We start from the raw sequence: 19,920 nt of genomic DNA, 5'->3' as shown, positions 1-19,920 counted from the left end.
ATAGCCCGCTTGTAACAATGCTGTAACTGCAGATAACAATTACATTTGGTCACTGAGTGCGAACCCTAGCAGAAAAAAAAGAAAAAACTCACAAACACAGCGATCATGTTGCCCTAAGAAAAGGCCTAAGAAAGATCAAGTTCCTACGGGACATCATTTTTGCTAAAAATCTTATGTGTAGCAGTTAGACACCCTGCAGAGAGATGTCAACAACATTGGCGAGAAGCGGTCAAATTAAGTTTAAAGTGATTGGTTACATATTTTTGCCTGCAAGTGAAAAGTGTAAGCTACTTCCTATTTAATAAAATTTGTCAGGTTTCTCATGATTTTTTTTGTTGTTTTGGCTTAACCCAGTCATAACAATGACATTTTCGTGGCATTTCAATATTGTTATATTTGGGTTTGACTATTTTATTACCAGTAAAACTTCTTATTATAATACAAAAATCGCTGTTTGAATGTCTTGCACAAACACAGCTGTGTTTTTGAACTTTAGTGTGCTTTTTTTGCAGATATCCTGTGTGGACATTCTGTCCCAAATATATCGGGATGGGAACTCTGGGTACTGCCCTGGGTTCCTTGCTTTAGTAGGCAGCACGTCTTAGTGCAGGGGTTCTGAACACTTAGCCTGGGAGGGCCTCAACGGCTTGTGATATCTGCCGAGTTACCCCATGCATGCTGGCTTTCATCACTTCATGCGAGACATGCATGCAAAACAGAAGATGTGACATAATGAAGCTCAGAAAATGCTGCAGTTGTGTTAACAGTGACTGGCTATGCAGTGAAAAGCAGTCCCCAGTAAACAAACTTAGTGCGATTTGTCCCGAAACAAAATTAACACAAAAAGTGTTAATTCGATTTGGGTTTCTGAGAAGACTGTTTAATGTACAACCTCAGTGCTTTGTAGAGAATGGTGTACTCTAAGGCATGCAGGGCTTTTGTAACAACAACAACAACAAAAAAAAAAAGATATTTTTTTTAGTGCGCGACATACATTCTTGTTTTCTGATCAATCTGACCAAGGTGGTAGTGCTGCAGCAGCAGTACATGTGATGTGACTGAGGTGCAGCTGGGAATATACTTGATGGCCTCCTGTAATTGGGACAGAAGGATTTATAAGCTGCTCTCACACGCACTGCTCTTGGGAAGTTGCGTGGTGCGGAGAACATTTTGTTTCATATCTATAAAGCATTAAGTCCTAGAAAAATCCCTTGTCTTTAAGGTCTTTTCAGACAGAACACTTGAATGTCAATCATAGATAGGCAATTCGAGACATTTTGTTCAATAACAGTTTGCCGATGTGAGGATGTGTTGAAATGGCAGCAGTCTGCCGTGTCTTGATGACACCAATAAATGATGAAGTGCCAAGTTGTGGACTACATTCTAGACTGCAAATGAATGTAGTGGAGGTTCGTATTGCATAGATGTGACTCAACGTGAGGATCCAGAACAATTCTTGTGAGTTTCATATTTTTTTATTGTTGGTTGCCAGTACAAGAAGGCAGGCCCCTAAACTTTGAATTATGGAATTTTGAAGCATAGATTCATGAAGTTGTTCTTAACACAACTTGGAGGCACAAAGGCCTTACAGGACAGGTTGTCCATTCTGTTCTTTTTCACTTCATGTGATGCAAAGAACTACCTGAATCCTTGCCAGCTAAGCCAGCAACATGTGCAAATTGTGGATTGTAGATTGTGAAACAAGTGCAGGTAGAAAGATTTTGTTCGATCTGCTGCATTATCTGCTTATGGACTATGGAATATGGACTACCTAACCCAACAATGGGCCACTGAAACTGTAGACAGATTATGACGTGAGCATAAAATAAAACAAGCATAAGTAGAAAAAGGGCTTCGGTGAATGCTTTTCGTGAACACCTCCGTTTTCTGTCTGGTTACAGGTGGAGTTTGAAGGTGCCAAGCACGAGGTGCGCCGCCTGAAGGAAGAAGTGGAGTCACTCAACGCCCAGCTCGAGGAGCTGGGGTCTCTGCGACGCATCGGCGAGCAGCAACTAGAAGAAGCCCTGGAGGCACTCCAGTCAGAGCGGGAGCAGAAGTACGCCCTCCGGCGGGAGCTGGACCAGCGGCTGACAGCGGAGTCGCCCGTGTTCCACCTTGATGGACTCTCCTTTGCGGGCTTCCGCCTCGGAAGTAAGCGTTCCCTTCCCCCTCTTCTCATGCACCGGCTGAGTGTCCGTGAGCCTCCGACCACGTTGCATGCGGGATCTGGTTTTAACTCGGGAAATGATTCGCACTGCACGAGAAGTAGTCGAGGGGGTGCATCACTGTGTGGTAGCGTTTCTAAGCTGGCATTGTCTTCTCCCTGGTCTTCGAAGCTTAAGAAACGCAGCGTCAAGTCGCGTGCCGAGGTGTCTGGTCGTGCTGCGGGGTGTGGTGGTGCGGTATTATCGTCGCCCGGTTCGTCATTGGCGTGCACTATCTTGCCGTGTGGTTGTCGTGGTGTCCGGCTTGGCTCGGCTGCCACCTATGCATGCGGTGGCCACGTTTGCAGCACCGTAGGCGTTTCTCCGTGCACCTCCTGCGATGCCGACTCTTCCCTGGATTCTGGAGTCGACCGAGACCTGTCTCCTCAACATTTCCACCGCGCCACGCACACTGCTTGCCACAGTAAGGCACACTGCACTTCTGGCGAAGACTGTGGGAGGGTTGTTCCATGCTCCGTGTCGAGAGGCACGGTGCACCTTGCTCGCGGATCACCAGTTTGCATTGAACACGACACACATGTACCAATTTGCGGGCAGTTGCACGATTCATGTTGCTGCGTTCGTGACCAGAGTGCCGTGACCAGCTGCTCATGCAAAGGCATAACCTTTAGCAACAATGCTCAAACTTGTCACTGTCTGCAGGAAACCGCGCATAGTTCCCGTGCAGCTTCCAAACTGTTATCGCGGAACCCAAATGGGCATAGGCGAAGGAGAGACACAGATGGTGTCTGTGCTGCTTGTCGGAATCACAGTGGTGAAAACACTGCTGCAGATTTGTCTTGGAAAACTGAGAAGACTGCAGATGATCAAAGCATCCCGTTAAGCACACACAAGTCACAGACACAGTTGCACAAGGACAATTCTCTCTCACCAGCAGCATGTAAACGAGCTGACCCTGCATTTTCGAGTGAGAGTTTTAGTTTCGGCAATGTTCGTCACTGCTGCCCTGGCCCAGGAAATAACAACAAGAACGGAACGTTAGACAGTCACACGTTAGAGTGCACTTACGATCCCAGCTCGGAAAAAGGAGGCACAGATTTAAGGGTTAGCAGCAACACTATTGAAGCGTCTCACAGCGAACAGCCTGTTCAGCTTACTTATGCGGATAAAAATGGCATGTGCAGTGATGAAGGCTTCGTTGTGGGGAGCAGCAAGAGCTTACAGAAGCAGCTATTTGAAGGTAGTCGCTGCAGCTCCGTGTCCTCCATCTCTCCCATACTCTATCACGAAAGCTTTCCTGAATTAGACTGGCCCGGAAGCGCATCAACCGAAGGTAGCGTCATAGGCGCGTACCTTCCGCGGTCGAGAGCAGTTAGCAGTTGTTCGGCGACTACTACGTCCGAGAGTACAAAGCAGCATTCCTGGCACTGTAAAGGCCGCAAAGCAGTGTGCAGGATCTCGTGCGCCATGGTGGATTACGTCTTTGCACCATGAGGTGCGTTGTAGTGGTACTGTGATATTTTGATCTAATGTATTATAAGCTACTTGCTGCACAAGCTTCTGCTTTTTATTTTTTGTAAGCGCACAAGTGGGCCACATGTCCGGTTGATTGCCGTATGGTATCGTCTCGCCAAGTACCGTGATTGGACGATACTTGGCGAGACGATACTCATATTGGTCTCTTTTTGCAGCCGGTCATTATAAGTTAAACTTGGGCTTTCTTTATTTTTTATTATTTTTTTTGGGGGGGGGGGGGGGGGGAGTGGAAAAGGGTCTGTGTGTTTGTTTTGTGTGCTCTCTCTGGCATGCATATTAGGCAGGAGGGGGTCGAAACTAAAGCACATGGGATTCCTAAGCACCTTTTGAAAGATGGAAAGACCTATAATGCTGAAATGTTGAGCACACTGGAGGCATAACGCATGCTACAAAATGCGGTGGCAGAATTTAGAGTGTCTGGAATGAAAGAAGGTGGGGGGTCTACTTGGACTAGACCGCCTACACCATCTACATCTACTTGTTCTTTGGCAGCTACCAGATGCATGATTTTCTGCGTCCACACCTGTCTTCCTTTCCCCCCACCCTTTCCTGCAACATTTCTGTTCATGCCTCTACACCGTGTCACTCCTCGGTAAGCAAGAACACTGGTAAATTGGCTAACAGCAGCTTGCTCTCAGGCAGCTAGCTCTGCGCTTGGTGTGGCCATTTTTCATTTCTGCTGGAGGGACCACTCAAGTATGGGTGCCAAATGCATTGGTCAAAGTAATAGATTGCAAAACGCTCTCTCTCTTGTGCTTGGCCATGAGGAAAGAAATGCACGTATGCAGGGAATTCCTAAACGTTGTCAGGAGGTCATTGCAGGTCTTCGTGTACATGCCGTTGATATAGCTGTAACTGGATGTAGGTTTTTTGTGCGCTACACTTTTGTGAACAGGTGGGCTATTTAAAGTTGCCCTGCAACACTCGGAGCACATTGCTTTCCATTTATTGTTTGCTTATATGATGGGACTTGGCAATGCTTCATCATGCGCAAAAGTGACAGATTGTCACGTCTCATACCTAATGCTCTTTTCCGGCTGATGTCTTAGCACAAAAATCTAAATATACTGGCAGGCAAAATTAAGTCTGGAGGTTCTCAATTTATTGGTCTCTGGTACATTATGAGGAACCATGTCAAAATTCTAGCTGTCTGCAAAAAAAGAGTCGCATTGCCCCCTTAAATGTCGTGCCTTGCTGTATCCTTTGTGAGGTAATGCGGTCGACTCCCTTTAAGACAAACGTGCTAGGACTTCGAAAATCTGTTCAGTTAACCTAAGTAGGCGAAATATCAGCATGCCGGGGACAAGTAGGTGCAGTGAATGAATCGTTAACGAAGACAAATAGAGGTAAGAAGAGCTTGTAAGAAATCGGTGATTAAGAATGCCAAATCTTTCTATAGAGTTCTTTACAGTCAAGCATTCAATAATTTGCACGTTTAGCCTTATCGATGACTGAAAGGAACATAGCAGTTGTGGGAAGACCTGTTTCAGTCTTTGCGTTCTTGGCGAACAGAATTGGCCTGTAACTGTAATTGTTATTATTAACTATAGTTATTGTTTGCCCTTACCAGAATGTAGAAACGTATTGAAGCACACTAGCTTCTCTGTAAATCTTCTTGTGTTCTCTTTCTTTATGCAGTGCATTAACACAATATTGGATAGTTCGTGTTCATATGCAGTTCCTTTTTGCATTGTGTCCAAATGCAGACAACCATCGTGCAGGTGCTCGTCAGATAAAATTACTGTGGTGCTGCAAATGGTCTGTGGCCATTTTTTTTCAGGCCCGTATAATAATTTCGAGCATTCGGTTAAATCAGTAATTTTTTTCTGTTCCCTTCAAGGCCGAATTACGAGAGTTTACTGTATTCAGCAGCAACCCGACTGCCCCACCATGTTTTACATAGATTCTTCTCATACAAAAAATTAATGGTATGTGAAATCTTGTATAAAATTTATACTGGACTCTTCCAGTAGGATATGCACTCCTGTGCAAATTCTAGTTTAATTTGTAAATGCAATATGAATTCTGAAATGAACAAGGCAAAGAATGTTTGCTATTTTTTTTTTAATTTTCCATCTCTTTTCACCAATCGGATGCGCAATATTCAATTCAATATTTGAAGGTATTTAGTTTTTGTTTTTTCATATTTGTATTCTATTTGCATTATAAAATTTCAATATTTGCACACTCCCTGCCTGCAACTGTTCAGCTTATCTGAAAATGGGACATGATAGCATTTTTCTTCTGGAAGAGAGTCTGCAGTATTTGTACAGCCTGGTTTTACCATATATTCAGCTTGTGCTGGCTGTTGTGCTATACACATACCAGTTTTATTTTTATATACATTTGTCATCTTGCTAGTGAACTTACGTTCAGTTTTAGCTTGTGTTTTTGGCTCTGAAGTTTGTCTGTTTCTTGATAGTTGGCTGTGATATATGCGCTCATGTTTTGCGCAAGGCACAAGTGACAGGTTTTACAATGTTTTGGTTGTGGCATTATTTTGCTCTTCCTTGAGAAGGCTGTCATTTATGTTTTGTAACGTTATTATTGTTTACTGTTTGTTCTTATAGTTCTCGTATAGAGTTAATGTTGTGTACGTATGTATGTATGTATGTGTATTTTTGAACGTGCCCTCTGAGGTTGTGAAGTATAGCTCCAAGAGCTGAAACAGGTCATTATTTTCTTTATTATTTTTGGCTGCCCCGATTGCGAAGTCATGTGTTTTTGGCTCTTCAGAATGAAAACACTTATTTACTGCATCTAGTATTGTGATACACCCCGACGTTTCCTCAACTCCTGAATGAATTCACGTTCAATCACATTCTTGTACAGAGTGCGTGACGCTTGTTTAGTGCATGCAAGTCGTGTGCGGTGTATGCAAAAACGGCAGAGCTTTGTGATCGCTTGGCGGATTCGTGTTGCAGAGCTTTCATAGTGTCGAGGGACTCAGTGCCGAGCTTAACATTTCAGTTCCAATTGCAGCGTAACAGTTTCACTTTGCCCAGCCGTTGTTCGCACGGAGGCTTGCGTGTTCATACAGTACGACTTCTGCTGAATGTGGTTCCTGAAAGGCAGCAGCTGTTGTTGTTTCGCTTCAGCCTGGAACCGATGGGGTGGTTTGCTGTGATAGGCATGACCACAGCTGACATAGCAGAGCGATATTGGAGAGCGTTGCGAGTGCCTTTTGTTATGCAACCAATGTTTTTGGCCGAGTAGGATGATGATGGCAGCAGTTGTAATGCAGCATACTGCTATCATAACAGAGATGCTCACTCCTTACTGCTTCGATGTGTGACTTTTAATCAGCACTTAGGGAGCATAGGAAAAACTGTACTTTGTATAGTGTATGCGATAAAATATTCTTTTCCCTTATGCAAGGCTGTGCATACCCGTGTAGCAATAACGCCGTGCAGCTTGTTAACAGTTCGCTTATTAGCCTTTTGGCTCCCGTGTGGAGAGATGCATTGCAACTTTACGAAGATGCAGGGTATATTTGCAGAGCGTGCATTTGTGTCTCGTTGTGACGAGCTGCGAGGTTATTTCTTTTACGCAGCGAGTGCCATTTCATTTTATGTTGGTCGTTCCTTGTTGTGCGCAAAGCTTGCTTAATGCTGCTGGGCAGCATTTTTAGTGAATACAAGTAGATTTTTTTGTCTTTTTTGCATGTGGTGAAAATAAAGAAAGTTTCTTTGTTGCACGTTCTTGTCGTGACTGCTTCTTAGCTGTCAGAGGTGGTCAGTTGCCAACTGGACATGCCTGACACAGCCTGTGTTCTTATTTGTATTGCATATTAATTTTGTGCTCACTTTAATTTTGCATCACTAGTTTTATGCCAGTGGTTCAGAAGTTCAGTGGTATAAAAGGCTATACTAGTGGTGCGTTTAAAACGTTGTTGAGAATTATCATCAGTTTATTTTCTTGCAATAAAGAATTTGTTCAGCCAGTCGTATAATTGTAGGATATCTGTCTCAGCAGAAGTGACAAAGAGTCGGAATCGTTGGTTGCTGTCACTTTCTATTGCTTGTGACTCTCTTCCCTGCAAATGAAAGTGCATGAATGGGCAACTTCAATAACCTTGTTTCTGTATGGACGGCCACCACTTCCCTCTTTGCTTAGGAAGAACGAGTTGGTTATAGTAGTAACAGCTCATGTGTATGATGAGGTTATTTTGTAAACTAAATTTCGGTTTAATTGGGAAACTGTATGTAACGTCTCTCTTCTAGATAAACATGCTCAGAACAAATTTTCAGTGACTTAGTCAGCCAATCACGTGTTCTCTTCAAGCAATACAGTGGTAAAAAAAAAACGCTACTTTGTGATCAGTTATCTGCATGACTTGCCCAAAGAAAATCCAGATGCAGTAAAATCACTGGTTTTTGGTTTCATGCTAGCAAAAGAGTATGTTTATTAATTTGTACCATGTGTAAATGAATTTTATTTGAACTTATTACGGATCAGGTAGAAATATTCAGGATCGTGTGTGTTTTCTTTACTCCACCTACTTCCAACAGTTGAGAAGTGCGATACTCGCATAGATTCCAAACCATATTTACTTTTTGTCTTCTATTTAGCCTTGATGTTATTTTTGGGTCATCATGTTTTCATTGAAAGCACATTTTGTTTTTGTTGGCCACTCTTGTTCGTGAAAATAGAGTAGTACAATTGATACAGCTGAAAGAGGCCCTTGCTTTAAAATATTTCTGCAGTGTTTTATATTTCATAGTTATGTCTGGGTCTAAAGGATTGGCTGAGCCTGCATAAAGGTAATCTCGGTCCAAGGCATCAGGTTCCACATCACTCGTGTAAAGACAGCAGCAACTTACCTCAGAACTGGCGTGCATGGGCAATCTGAGTATTCTCTGTTCTAGTGCTACGCTTTATCTCTGCCTACTCTTATCTTTGAGCAGCTACTGCGCAAAATGTTTATCAAGCCTTATTGTCACTTCCCTTTCAAGTGCGGCTCCCTCCGCATATCAGCTTTTTCCACTTGCTTGTGTCTGTTCTTCCGACCTTCGCTCTCCATTTTTCTAAAGGTCATGGGACTTTTCCGCATTGCATTGCAAATAAAATATGCGCACCTGTTGTTAAAAATAGGCGGCATCATTCAGTTACCATGAAAGTACAGCAATAGAGTATTTAGCTTAGAATAAAAGTGCTAGTTATATACTAGATTATGTCTTTTCTGTGGAACACGTGAGAAAATTCGGAGTGCCGAAGAATGCTCCGTAATATTTTGGTCCCCCTTTAACATATGAAGCCTCGCAAATAATTACCAATGTTTGCATTTGTGACCTGTTTGCGCATCTACTCTGCTTGCATTGCAAAAGAGCACGATTTCATTGAAATGCATCCGTGTCGATTCTTGGAATTAGCATGCAACTCCTTTTAGGTGGGTGTGTGGGTCGTCCTTGATGGTTTGCCGAGCTGCAATATCAACACTTTTGAATACCACCTACATTACTTTCTCATTTTTAATGCTTAACAATACTGAGCAGGCATTCTTTTCTTTTATATATGTTTAGCTTTGATAAAACATAATGAAGGGAGCACAATTTTTTTTCCCTCTGTGCACATCGCGCAGATGCTGGTCAGGACGAGAACAACCGCGTTGAAGATGAGGATGGAGACTCTGGTGCACCCGTACTCAAGCAGATTGAAGCAGACTTCATCAACCAGCCCATGGAACCAAGTGAGTCTCATGGTCATGATCTCACTTAGGGCAGCACGGCATGATGGTGGGTTTATAACAAGCGTTATGCCTTGTGGGATTGATCTACGGGGCTGCGGCTCTGCTCTCAGAGCAAACAACGCTCCGCTAGCTCGGACCACAGTGGTGGCCCCAAGAACAACACGAACACCGAGGACCAAAGGGTTAACCGTTTAACGGGCTTCCTTGTCCGCGCGCGCGCAATCAAGCAACGCTGTGTTTACCTGGGCAGTTTGTCTCTCCCTGGACGCGTCCGATCACTTGGCCCATCCGGTCTGCACTGCCCTCGGTGCACACATCACATGCACACTCACTCACTTGCGCCGCCGCCGAGGAAGATCGAGAGCCGTGAAGGGGAACGGCCCCTTGCCATTGGGCACCACGGGTGGGGCGCCTTCCCCACGTTCTTCGCCGCAGAGGGCACCAGCGAAAGGGTGACCGCCCCTAGAGGAGAGAGAGGGGAGCAGCCACGGGCCCAAAGTGTGACTGTTTTCCACAGCCTCTGGCAAAGAAGCGTTTTAATTATGTAGGCCTGTATCTAGGAGCTGATGGAATGATTCCATTAGGAGAGGACAGTTTTTTGTGAATGTAGAAAGAGAACGTTTGCCGTTTCAGAATTGTTGTAGCGTGCGAGTTTGCAGGTATGTATGGCAGGTATCGTTCTGTTTGCTTCGGGCATTAGGAGATGAATGCATCTCATTATTGTCAAGAAACTTCCTGACTGTTCTTCAGCGATACCCAAATTGATCTCCATCTGACCATCCTGAGAGCTTTTGAGTTGGAGATCATACTGCGTAGTGACTATGACCTGTAGCTAGACCGTGTACTTTCTGGCGCTTATTTTTCAAAATTCGGGGGATGTTTTACAGCGTTTACATGTTTTATTGAAGTCTGGTGTTCTTCAGCTAGTCAATAAAATGCAGCAATTAGTGGTGAAAAATATTCTTGAAGCGCACAAGGTTATAGAAGCAGAAAAAGGCAAACAGGCAAGTTCCCTTCCTCAGTAAACTCTGGAATGTTGCCAGCTTACTTGATGGCATCCCAACAGGTATGATATGGGGCCCGACACTATACAAAACTTGCTTAAAAATGTTCTGCTGAACAAAACAAACTTCCCCCTTTGTCACCCTAAGCCAAACAACGAACAATCCGCCCTCCACAGGATGGGGGCTAAAAACAAAAGCAGGTGTCCTGCTACCACTTCCATGAAGAATGTGGGAGTATCGCCTGGCAAAGAGTTCTTTTGGTTGGAAGATAAGCCTTCTGGAAAAGCTGACTTGCAGATTTGCACGAATGGTTGATTGCTACAGCAATGGAGACGCTAAGGTGCGTGTTTTGGCAGTGGATGTGGCAGAGCCTTGAGCGTCTTTCGACTTCTTTTTGAAAGGGACACAACACTGCACTTCAACTGCCAATTTTTTTATGGCGCAATGGAAAGCTTCCCGTCTGGGGTTGTCGATTTCGTGGTGGTTTGGTCAGGAATACTGTGCAAAAATTTTACCGAAAATTTTTTGATCAGTTCATGCACCTGGTTTTATGTATAGTCCGATGTTGGAAATCTTGAGTATTGACCGCAGTGGCGATTGCGCATTTACACAAGTGATGTACCAAAAACTCACCAGGCAGACAGTCATCTTTTAGTGTAGAGTGGCATCAGTTTTAGTTTGCACCCAAGGCTGCTGCAGCACAGGAACGTATACCCTACCGTCGGAAGCATGGAGGAAGGAAAAAACTGAGGAGAGGCCATGACGTCACTTTTCGCGACGCCGGCCCGCGACCAGAAAATGCCACCTACACATGGGGCAGCTTTTCTCCTCGCACTCCTCTGTGTGCCCTTCCCCGTCTGAGCACTTCTCCGCGCCATCCGACGCCGACAGCCATGCTGCCCCATAGCAATGCTGACGCTGTTGCTATTTGCCCCATATCTAGGCTAAAAAAAAACGCATGTGACTTCCGGCACGTTTTTCGCAATGCATCTGGGATACATGGGGCCTCTCCTCAGTTTTTTCCTTCCTCCATGGTCGGAAGTTTTAGTGCGTCATGGTCACCACTACATCCAAGGAGTTTAAAGCACTGTGGCACTATCTAATAGCAGATGCTGAAAGCTCATCATAGGCGATGTGAAAGAAGGGTCATTTTTGCCAATGGTGCATTGGACAGAGTGCCGAATACTATAATATAACAAGGCAAGTATTATTCAAAGAATAGAAAACACTGTACAGTTATGAACACCACTGACACTTTCCCGAGACGTGGCCACGTGGGTTAGTATAGTGATAATTACATCGTCTTGCTGCAAGAGGCCACTTCAGTCATTTTTGTGCGATTTTTGGGGCAAATCTAAATTTTAATTGATGTTTGTTGGATATTGTAGTGCTCGACCTATATCATATGAGGCAAGATCTTTTCATTTCCACCATAATCCCATTACATATTTTGGTCAGTGTTATGTCTCTGCAAGCACCTGCTGGCCCGTTTCTGTACTCTGAAAGAATGGAAATGAGAAGTTTTTCGTCGAGTATGGGCCGTAGGCAAGCATGATGATGCCCAAAACTGACGTTTTTCGGTTTTAACCAATTCTGTATTTTTTTTTTTACCAGCCTATGTTTATCGGCGCTTTTCGGCTAAAACTGGAAAGTACACAGCCTAGACAGGCTTTATTTAGTGGGGTGTTCCCTTTGTGTGTTGAAAATCCTAGCTTCATTTCATTAACAGCTCTTTTTCCCCTTTCAAGTCTGCATTCAGGTTACGAAAAAAAAAAAGAGGCTTCATTTTGTTTCCATCGATTAACAACAACCAATGTTTGCTGTCAACCTTTCTTATACCCTCCTTTTTTTTTGCCATTCTGGGCGCACGACCAGAAGGAGAGGGTGCGAGCACGTGTCGGCCGTCCACTGTGGGTGACCTCTTCAGCGAACTCCATCTCACCGAAATCCGAAAGCTCGAGAAACAGCTCGAACAGGTCAGTTGTTCACACTGAGCACGTACAGTGCGAACCCCGTTCTGTTTTCAACGCCATTGTTACTGTTGTACTGTTCAAATTTTGGTCAGCCCTAATTTGGTTTGCGACAAGTGTATACATCAAGACGTGCCGTACAAGCTGTTTTCTTTAGATCAGCAGCTGAAGTGTGGATGCTGCTTCCTTTCCTGCATAGCCAGGTGCCCACTGAGTGCATAATCGCTATTGAAATGTTGTTGAAATTCTTTGAAAAACGTGCCTCGAAAGTTGAAGTGGGGCGATATTAGGCACACGAGAGAAAGAGTGTTCAGATGCTAGCAGTAAGTTAGGAAATTGTGGTGCAGATGGGTGTAGAACTTTTCAGATAATTAAGGCTGCGACTGGGCGAGTCTGTATTGATTCATAGTGAAAAACAGCGCGGGAAAACGGGACGCGTGATGAGAAACACACAACGCGAGTGATTATTATTATTATTATTATTTCTTTTTTTTTTACCTTGCTTACGCTCTGGTATGCCCTCTTGGTAATTCCAAGCACCCACACACCAATTGAACGTCCGGTGGGCAAAGACCGTGCCTGGCGTGCTAAGATAAAATCATAGCGTTGTACACACATGGCGATGATGGACACAATGACGGCAGGATTGGTTACATTGAGATGGCTAGAAAAAGGAATGCCCATGGTACTAGAAAATAAGTTAAGGCTGCGATTTGGGCAAGTGGGTATTGATTCATGGTGAAAAACAGTCAGAAAACGGGACGCACAAAGAAAAATACTGTTACGGGGCGGCAAGTCGATGAAGAACAATACAATACTACTCGTTGTATTGTTTCCCACGCTGTTTTTCGCTATCAGTTCTTTAATAATAGAATCACAGCCATTCAGTGTACGTTGAAAGGACTGTGATATCACTAATGAAATGGAGTGCTGGACTACCTTTTACTATTTCTTGGAGAGGTAACTGCTGTAGCCTTGCACAACATGGAGGAGCTGTGGGGCTATTTGTCGAAACGCAGTTGGAAACTGAGAAAGGACACCTGTCGGGATGCCTGGAGGACGCCCAGCAGCAGCTGGAGAAACTGCGGGCGATGCCCGGCGGAGATCAGAGGCTGGCCATCGCCAGGCTTATTGGTCCCATCCGAGCCCTGATCGCCCTGCATGGCGAAGAGGTCGCTGCCGAGTGCGGTGAAAACGTGAGTTTCCGGTTGTCACCTTTAACTCAAACTCTTTGAAGTTGTCTGCTGGGCCAAACCAGTGTAGAAGGATGGCTACGGTTGTGTGTTTTGGAGTTCTTCATTGATTTCTGTTTGCTCCAATTTTATTCTGTCTCCTCTTAGCATTCGTGGCATGCTGAAAGGTGTAAGGACAGGCATCATGTGTCATGTGTGGATTTGAGGTGAAGGTGAGGAAGAGAGACTCCCTAATGTCAGAAGCGAGAAGTTTTGTTGAGCCACACCCATACATTTTTTCTTTTTTTGTAACACTGAAAAAAGAAACGCGCGGTGCATATGGCATCACCTGACGGCCCAGTATGCTGAAGTTCCAAGGTCATTACTGTATATTTGACTGCGTATATTGCTGTAATGCAGCTTGCTTTTTGCGGAACAGCTGAATGTAATATACATCAGCTTAGCTAGATGCTTGATTCCTCTGTCCTATACCATCTTCCTTATCAAAGAGTTATTGGTCATCACATTTGAAAAGCAACTTATACGTGTCCTGTTCAGGGGAAACAATTGACAAAATCGCATTTAATAGCATATCAGTTTTTACTTGTTGCTTTGCACTCCCATAAAGTTGCTCGTACAGGAGCAACTGCATGCTTCTTTTTTGTTTGGTTCTTGTTCCTTAATTTTGTTCTTTAATTAATGGAAGCACTTATACAGAGAGTTTGTTCACAAATGTCACACATTCAAGCGGAGGGATTAAGCTTCTCAATCAGTGGAATATCCCGCATTGCCCCATCAGTGTCCGGGCATAGTTGCAAGAAACTCCCAATAGGTCGACGACGTCACGGTGTCACAGAGACACCGCGACCGCGTGCGGCAATTTCAAGTTCCCCACAGCGCTCACTTGAAACTTGATGTTACGCTTAGAAGAAAATTGATTAAAATGTTATATCTAATGCGAATTAGAAGTTTCCGCATGTCTGAGATGATTTACTCTTATAAAGAATTTAATTTTGCTTATAGGAAAATCTCAGAAATTTTATGTTCCAGGTGCGATTGGAACCCATGACCTCTGGTTTGCGTGCTGGAGGTGCTACCGATTTGGCTACAAGGCATGTTAGTGTGTCTAAAGAACAAACAGGTTTACATGTATATCTGTGTGGTCTTTCTTAATTACACACACATGCTCGTTAGCATGTGTGTAATTAGAGAGGCCCGCAGGCCGCCATCACATCATACCCGTAATAAGGCAGAGCTTAATTAACCGCCTTCCTAATTTTTGTGTGTGGATCTCTTGGAAGGACATGGACGACGTGAGCCGACTGCAGAAGCTGCTCGACAAGCACGAACAGCGCTACCGGAAGGCACTGCAGCAGATTGCCCAGCTCCAGGCGGAGCTGGACGGCATGAGCGACGGTGTGGACGGCGACACCGACTCTGTCGCTAGTGGCAAGCTCCGTGACGAAATCGCTAATCTCAAGAACAAGGTGCGATCACATTTAGGGCACTTCTGCCGACTTCAGCAAGCATTGTTTTAGTTCAATGTCTGTTCATTTATGCACAATCGATCAAACACTGCCAAGATTGTCGACTGTCACTATGCTGCCGTAGTGGATAACTGCATCATCTGAAGGCACAAGAACACTAATGGCACACTTAGGCTGGTGTGAGCAACACAGGTGGTATAGTGCTTCATCTTGACTTCACTTCACTAATAGTCTCGTTGCGTCTTCAAGCAGTCCAGTAGTCATTCGCTATAAAGCAGCATGATTTAAGCCCTATCCTTATGCTGGTTTTTATTCTTTTTTATTCTTTGTTCGGCAGTGTAGGCTCTCACGTGTTGAGACGCTGCAAAGATGCAGTACTATGCTGAATGAGGCCGTGCAATGAGACAGTGAAGTATGATCTCATCGGTCTTGCTTGTATAGGCGAACCTCGCTATAATAAACACGGATATAGCAAATTATCAGACAAAACGAACTAAAATCAAAGTTTGGTTGGTGTATGGTTTATTTCTTGGAACTTCTTTCTGTATAACGAAAAAAAATGTTTCAACATTTGATGCTAGATCAGTTATAACGAAGCAGTTTTTTAATTAAATAGGCAAAAAATGCGTAAGGAGGTGGAAACAATATATAAGAAACATAATTTTTGAATCAATCGAATCACCCGTCGCAGAAGTATTTTAAATCGCCCTTGCATTTGCATGCCGCATCATTTAGCGGCGGCGGCAAGAATTAGCACCAACGGCCCATGGCCTCCAATATCACACCTCTGCGCGCGGTGATCTCGGAGGTCATGAACGGCCAAGGCCGGGCTCGAGCGTCACCACTGCTGGAGTCCGGCCATGCAACGGCCGACAGGCATGTGGCTGGCATGTCATCATCATTGGCTTCTCATGGCATGAGCCCCTGCCATGCCTCTGCCTCTGCGACCGCCCCGTTCGCGCTCGCTACACTCCCCGAGTCCGTTGGCTCCATCGCGCAAATTGTGTGTGGGGTTAACATCCCTTCTTAGTATTCACTTTTGCTCCCCAACGCGGAATAAAAAGTGAGATTTCATGCTTATACCAAGCTCTTAATTAAAAAAAACTCGTGGTTTGGCTTGTGGTTAAACCTGGAGCTGTGCGAGAGCAATCTGCGTGGCTACGGGCTTGAAAGATGTGGCTATTGCACATAGTAGTTTACTATATGGTTTCAGCTTTATGTATGCCATAGGGGAATCACTTCAAATATGATCACCCCTTGCCTCTCATCGTTGACAATTCTCATTTGAGTCTAGAAGATCGACTTCTAGTGGTATGACATCGTCTCTATGTCGAACTCCGGGGCACACCGCCGTCACAATGTTGGAACAAACCTTCTGTCATAGCAACTCGCTGTTGTTGTTCGCTGTACCAACTACAGAGTTATTCATCTTCTTCTTTTACTTCTTTCTCTTCTTTTTCTTTTCCTTGTTCTTTTTTCTTCTTCTTTTTCTCCTTCTTCTTCTTTTCCTTCATCTCACAGACAAGCATGGCAAAATGGCGAGACTGTGGCCAATGTAGCTCTCTCCACAAAATAATTGTGCGTTTTCGCACCTTTGTGTTGTCCATTATTAGTGCACATTTTGTTCAGTTTTATTATAGGAATTTGGGCGCGCACTTTTGTAACAAATATCGGATATAACGAAGAAATTTTGCGCCCCATACTACTTCATTATAACGAGGTTCGACTGTACATCTAAAGCTCAGCTATATGAAAAGCCATTCTGAAACAGAGGAAACAGTTTATGGTCATAAGGTCAGCGACATTTGCAAGTTGGCTCAAGTGTGTATCTCTACCAGGTATTTCGACTCCTCATTCTTTAATTCTTTAGTTAGTCAGTCACAGCATGTTCTCTTAGATTAAAGAATTAATCTAGGAAGACACGCCGTGGTTAAGAAGCCACCTTAGAGACCTCCTGTACAAAATTCAGAACATCTTGGGCAAATGGAAATTGCATGCATAGTACCAATAAGGAAATCATAACATAAACGTTACCAATATGTAAAAAGAAAGTTGGTACGCTGTTGTATATGTGGCAGCATCCTGTTGCATGATTGTGTTGTTTCTGGGCCCACGCCAACTAGACTAAATATTTGTGTGTGTTTGTATGCCAGGTTCAAGACTACGAGCAGCTGATGGCGGAGATCAAGGAAGACCTGAGTGTTGTCAGCGAGTTCACAGACGAAACCCGAACCAGGCTGGGAGCCACGCAGGTGAGTTTCCTGTGTCCTCTTTAACTCTTTTCTACATCTTGTGCTCCATTCTTTGGTTTTTCTGCTACACTTGTGGCACGAGGAGGGGGGGCCAGTACACGGCAGTCAGCATATAGGAGAAGCAAACAAGAAAAGTGTGTGCTATTATCGGGCTAAAAGCGTGCAAAGCATATATACATGTAAAAAATATAAAAGTGCTGAAATGAAGCTGAGCAAATTTTGCACACATGCTGTTTCAAATGCTGATTGCTCTTCCACTTGAAGAAAAAAGTATGCAATGGGTTATTAGTTCATTTAATTAGCTGATTATATATATCACTTGAAGAAAAAGTATGTAATGGGTTATTAGTTTGTTTAATTACCTGATTATATATACAGTTGAACCCCTCTATAACGAAAGCCCTCAAGAACGAAATCCTCGCGACAACGAAAAATTCTGGCGCCCCCGGCGAACTCCCATAGGGTTCAATGCATTTGTCCCCTCTCAACAGCGAAGGGTTTTTAAAAAGCAGTCCCGCATTAACGAAAGTTTGAGGTAGTGATCTGCAACATTTTTTCGGCACATCAGCCAGTCGGGAACATAGAATGGGCGAAACTGCAGCAGCACACTCATCCGACAAGTCGAGCCCGTTCATTTCACCTGCCAACAAGCACCGGCGCAGCCATTTTTGTTTACTTTCGGTTGGTTCGGTAATGATAATGATAGCAAAGCTTTTTTTTTTTTTTTTTTTTTTTGCCTGCTGAAAGCGGCTTTTTGCTAGCCTGTCTGTTGGCCACTACGCATGTATGTGACGTTTCACGCCACGTGACGACACCGCCGGCCTACCGGGGAAGAGCAAGGAACCTCCTTTTTTTTTCTTTTCGCTAGTGCGCCGACCACGCGACCACGCTATCTCGCCGATCTTGCCATCCGCCTTGTGCCGCTCGCGACTTGCCTGTGTACAGTGTTTTTTGTTGTTTTTTTTTTTACTGTCGGAAACATGCCACCTCCTGTAAAGAAGCGCAAGTTTTTGACGCTGCAGGAAAAGGCTGCAATTATCGCCGAAGCTGAAAAAGGCAGGAAGAAGACTGATATTGCGGAGGAGTTCGGTATCCCGTGCAGCTCGCTTTCTACGATTCTGAAATCAAGGAATGGCATCATGGCGGCACTCCAGAACGGCGCGCGCGCTCAGAACAAGACTTTGGCAGCGCCGGTCTACGAAGGCGTGGACAAAGCCGTATTTCAGTGGTTCCTGGACAAGAGAGCGAACAAGGTGCCTTTGTCCGGAAGCCTCCTGCAGCAAAAGGCGATTGACTACGCGTGCATTCTGGGGCACGACAACTTTAAGGCGAGTGCCGGATGGCTAAGTCGATTTAAAGCGCGGCACTGCATCGTCGCCAAAGTGTTGTCGGGGGAGTGTGCGAGCGTAGACGCTGAAGCAGCATCTTCCTGGATGGAGAAAAGTTACGAAGGCATAATGGACGAGTACGAGCCCTCCGAAATTTATAATGCGGACGAAACGGGCTTCTATGAAATGTTGCGTTCAAAAACGCTAGACCTGAAAGGAAAAAAATGCCATGGCGGCAAGCTGAGCAAAAAGCGGGTCACCATTCTTTTATGCTCAAACATGGATGGATCTGACAAGCGTCCCCTCCTCGTGATCGGCCGGAGCAAGACTCCACGGTGTTTTAAACGTAACCGAAAGCTTCCGGTCCAGTACACTGCAAACCAAAAAGCGTGGATGACGCGCGCAATATTCACAAGCTGGCTGGAAGCCTTTGATACGGACATGCGAAAGCAGGGCAGATCTGTCTGCCTTTTTTTGGACAACTGCAGTGCGCACCACATTGAAGACGTTGCCCTGACGAGCATCCGCTTGATTTTTTTCCCCGCGAACTGCACATCCGTTATCCAGCCTCTTGATCAGGGGGTTATCAAAAGTGTGAAGTCTGCGTACCGAAGAAGGCTCATACAGCGGATGTTGCTAAACATCGAAATGAAGCGACCGACGGAAATTGACCTCTTCATGGATGCTTGCCGGCGCGTGGATTGCTACTTCGGCCACGCTTGTCCAGAACTGCTTCAGGCACGCCGGTTTCGCAGCTGGTCAGCACGCCTTGGCAGAACCGGAAGCTGCAAGCGGTGACGATCTGCAGCCACTAACCGAAGCATGGAACGCGCTTCGCAGTGTAGATACAATGGTGCCAGAGGCTGTTGAACTGGAGGACTTTTTGTGTGCGGACGCCGACTTGATCGTGCACGAGGAATTCAGCGACGACGCTATTATCGACAGTGTGCGCAAAGGAAATGAGGCGAGTGACGACGAAGATAGCGAAAACCAAGCACAAGGTAAGCAAGTAAGCTCGCGTGATGTGCTTGATGCATTCGATGTGATCCGGACTTTTCTCGGCGACCACGACGACGACGACAAAGCTATGCATAGCTTATCAAGCTGCAAAGCCAGAGTCGTCAAGCTCCTGCACAGCAATGTCAAGCAGAGCAAAATAAGCGACTTTTTTAATTAAATCTTGGTTCTGGAAGGTAATGGGTGTGCTTATTTGTCCATTTTCGCGACAGCGAAATTTTCGCGACAACGAAAAGGTTTTCCTTCCCCGGCGGTTTCGTTATTGCGGGGTTCGACTGTATAAGACTTTTCTTCATTAAC

At 44.8% G+C, this 19,920-nt stretch overlaps 1 protein-coding gene across 2 annotated transcripts in view; it reads left to right on the top strand.

Moving 5' to 3' along the window:
- The window catches only part of BicD (Microtubule-associated protein Bicaudal D), a 30,780-nt gene that overhangs the window by 4,797 nt on the left and 6,063 nt on the right, over window positions 1-19,920 (top strand). The window contains exons 4-9 of one of the 2 annotated variants that reach the window (XM_084579280.1): window positions 1,902-2,151; window positions 9,283-9,390; window positions 12,273-12,370; window positions 13,384-13,560; window positions 14,838-15,023; window positions 17,177-17,275. In XM_084579280.1, coding sequence (XP_084435406.1) covers window positions 1,902-2,151; window positions 9,283-9,390; window positions 12,273-12,370; window positions 13,384-13,560; window positions 14,838-15,023; window positions 17,177-17,275 — 918 coding nt within the window. Of the gene's footprint in view, window positions 1-1,901; window positions 2,152-9,282; window positions 9,391-12,269; window positions 12,371-13,383; window positions 13,561-14,837; window positions 15,024-17,176; window positions 17,276-19,920 lie in introns of both variants that reach the window. The other variant, XM_084579279.1, reaches the window with a different exon arrangement.

This window comes from Amblyomma maculatum, chromosome 9 (assembly GCF_055883805.1).
Source record: "Amblyomma maculatum isolate TAMU_Amacu chromosome 9, ASM5588380v1, whole genome shotgun sequence".
Classification (NCBI taxonomy): domain Eukaryota; kingdom Metazoa; phylum Arthropoda; class Arachnida; order Ixodida; family Ixodidae; genus Amblyomma; species Amblyomma maculatum.
Note: the sequence above shows the minus strand (reverse complement) of the source record. Positions and strands in the feature narration are given on the sequence as shown.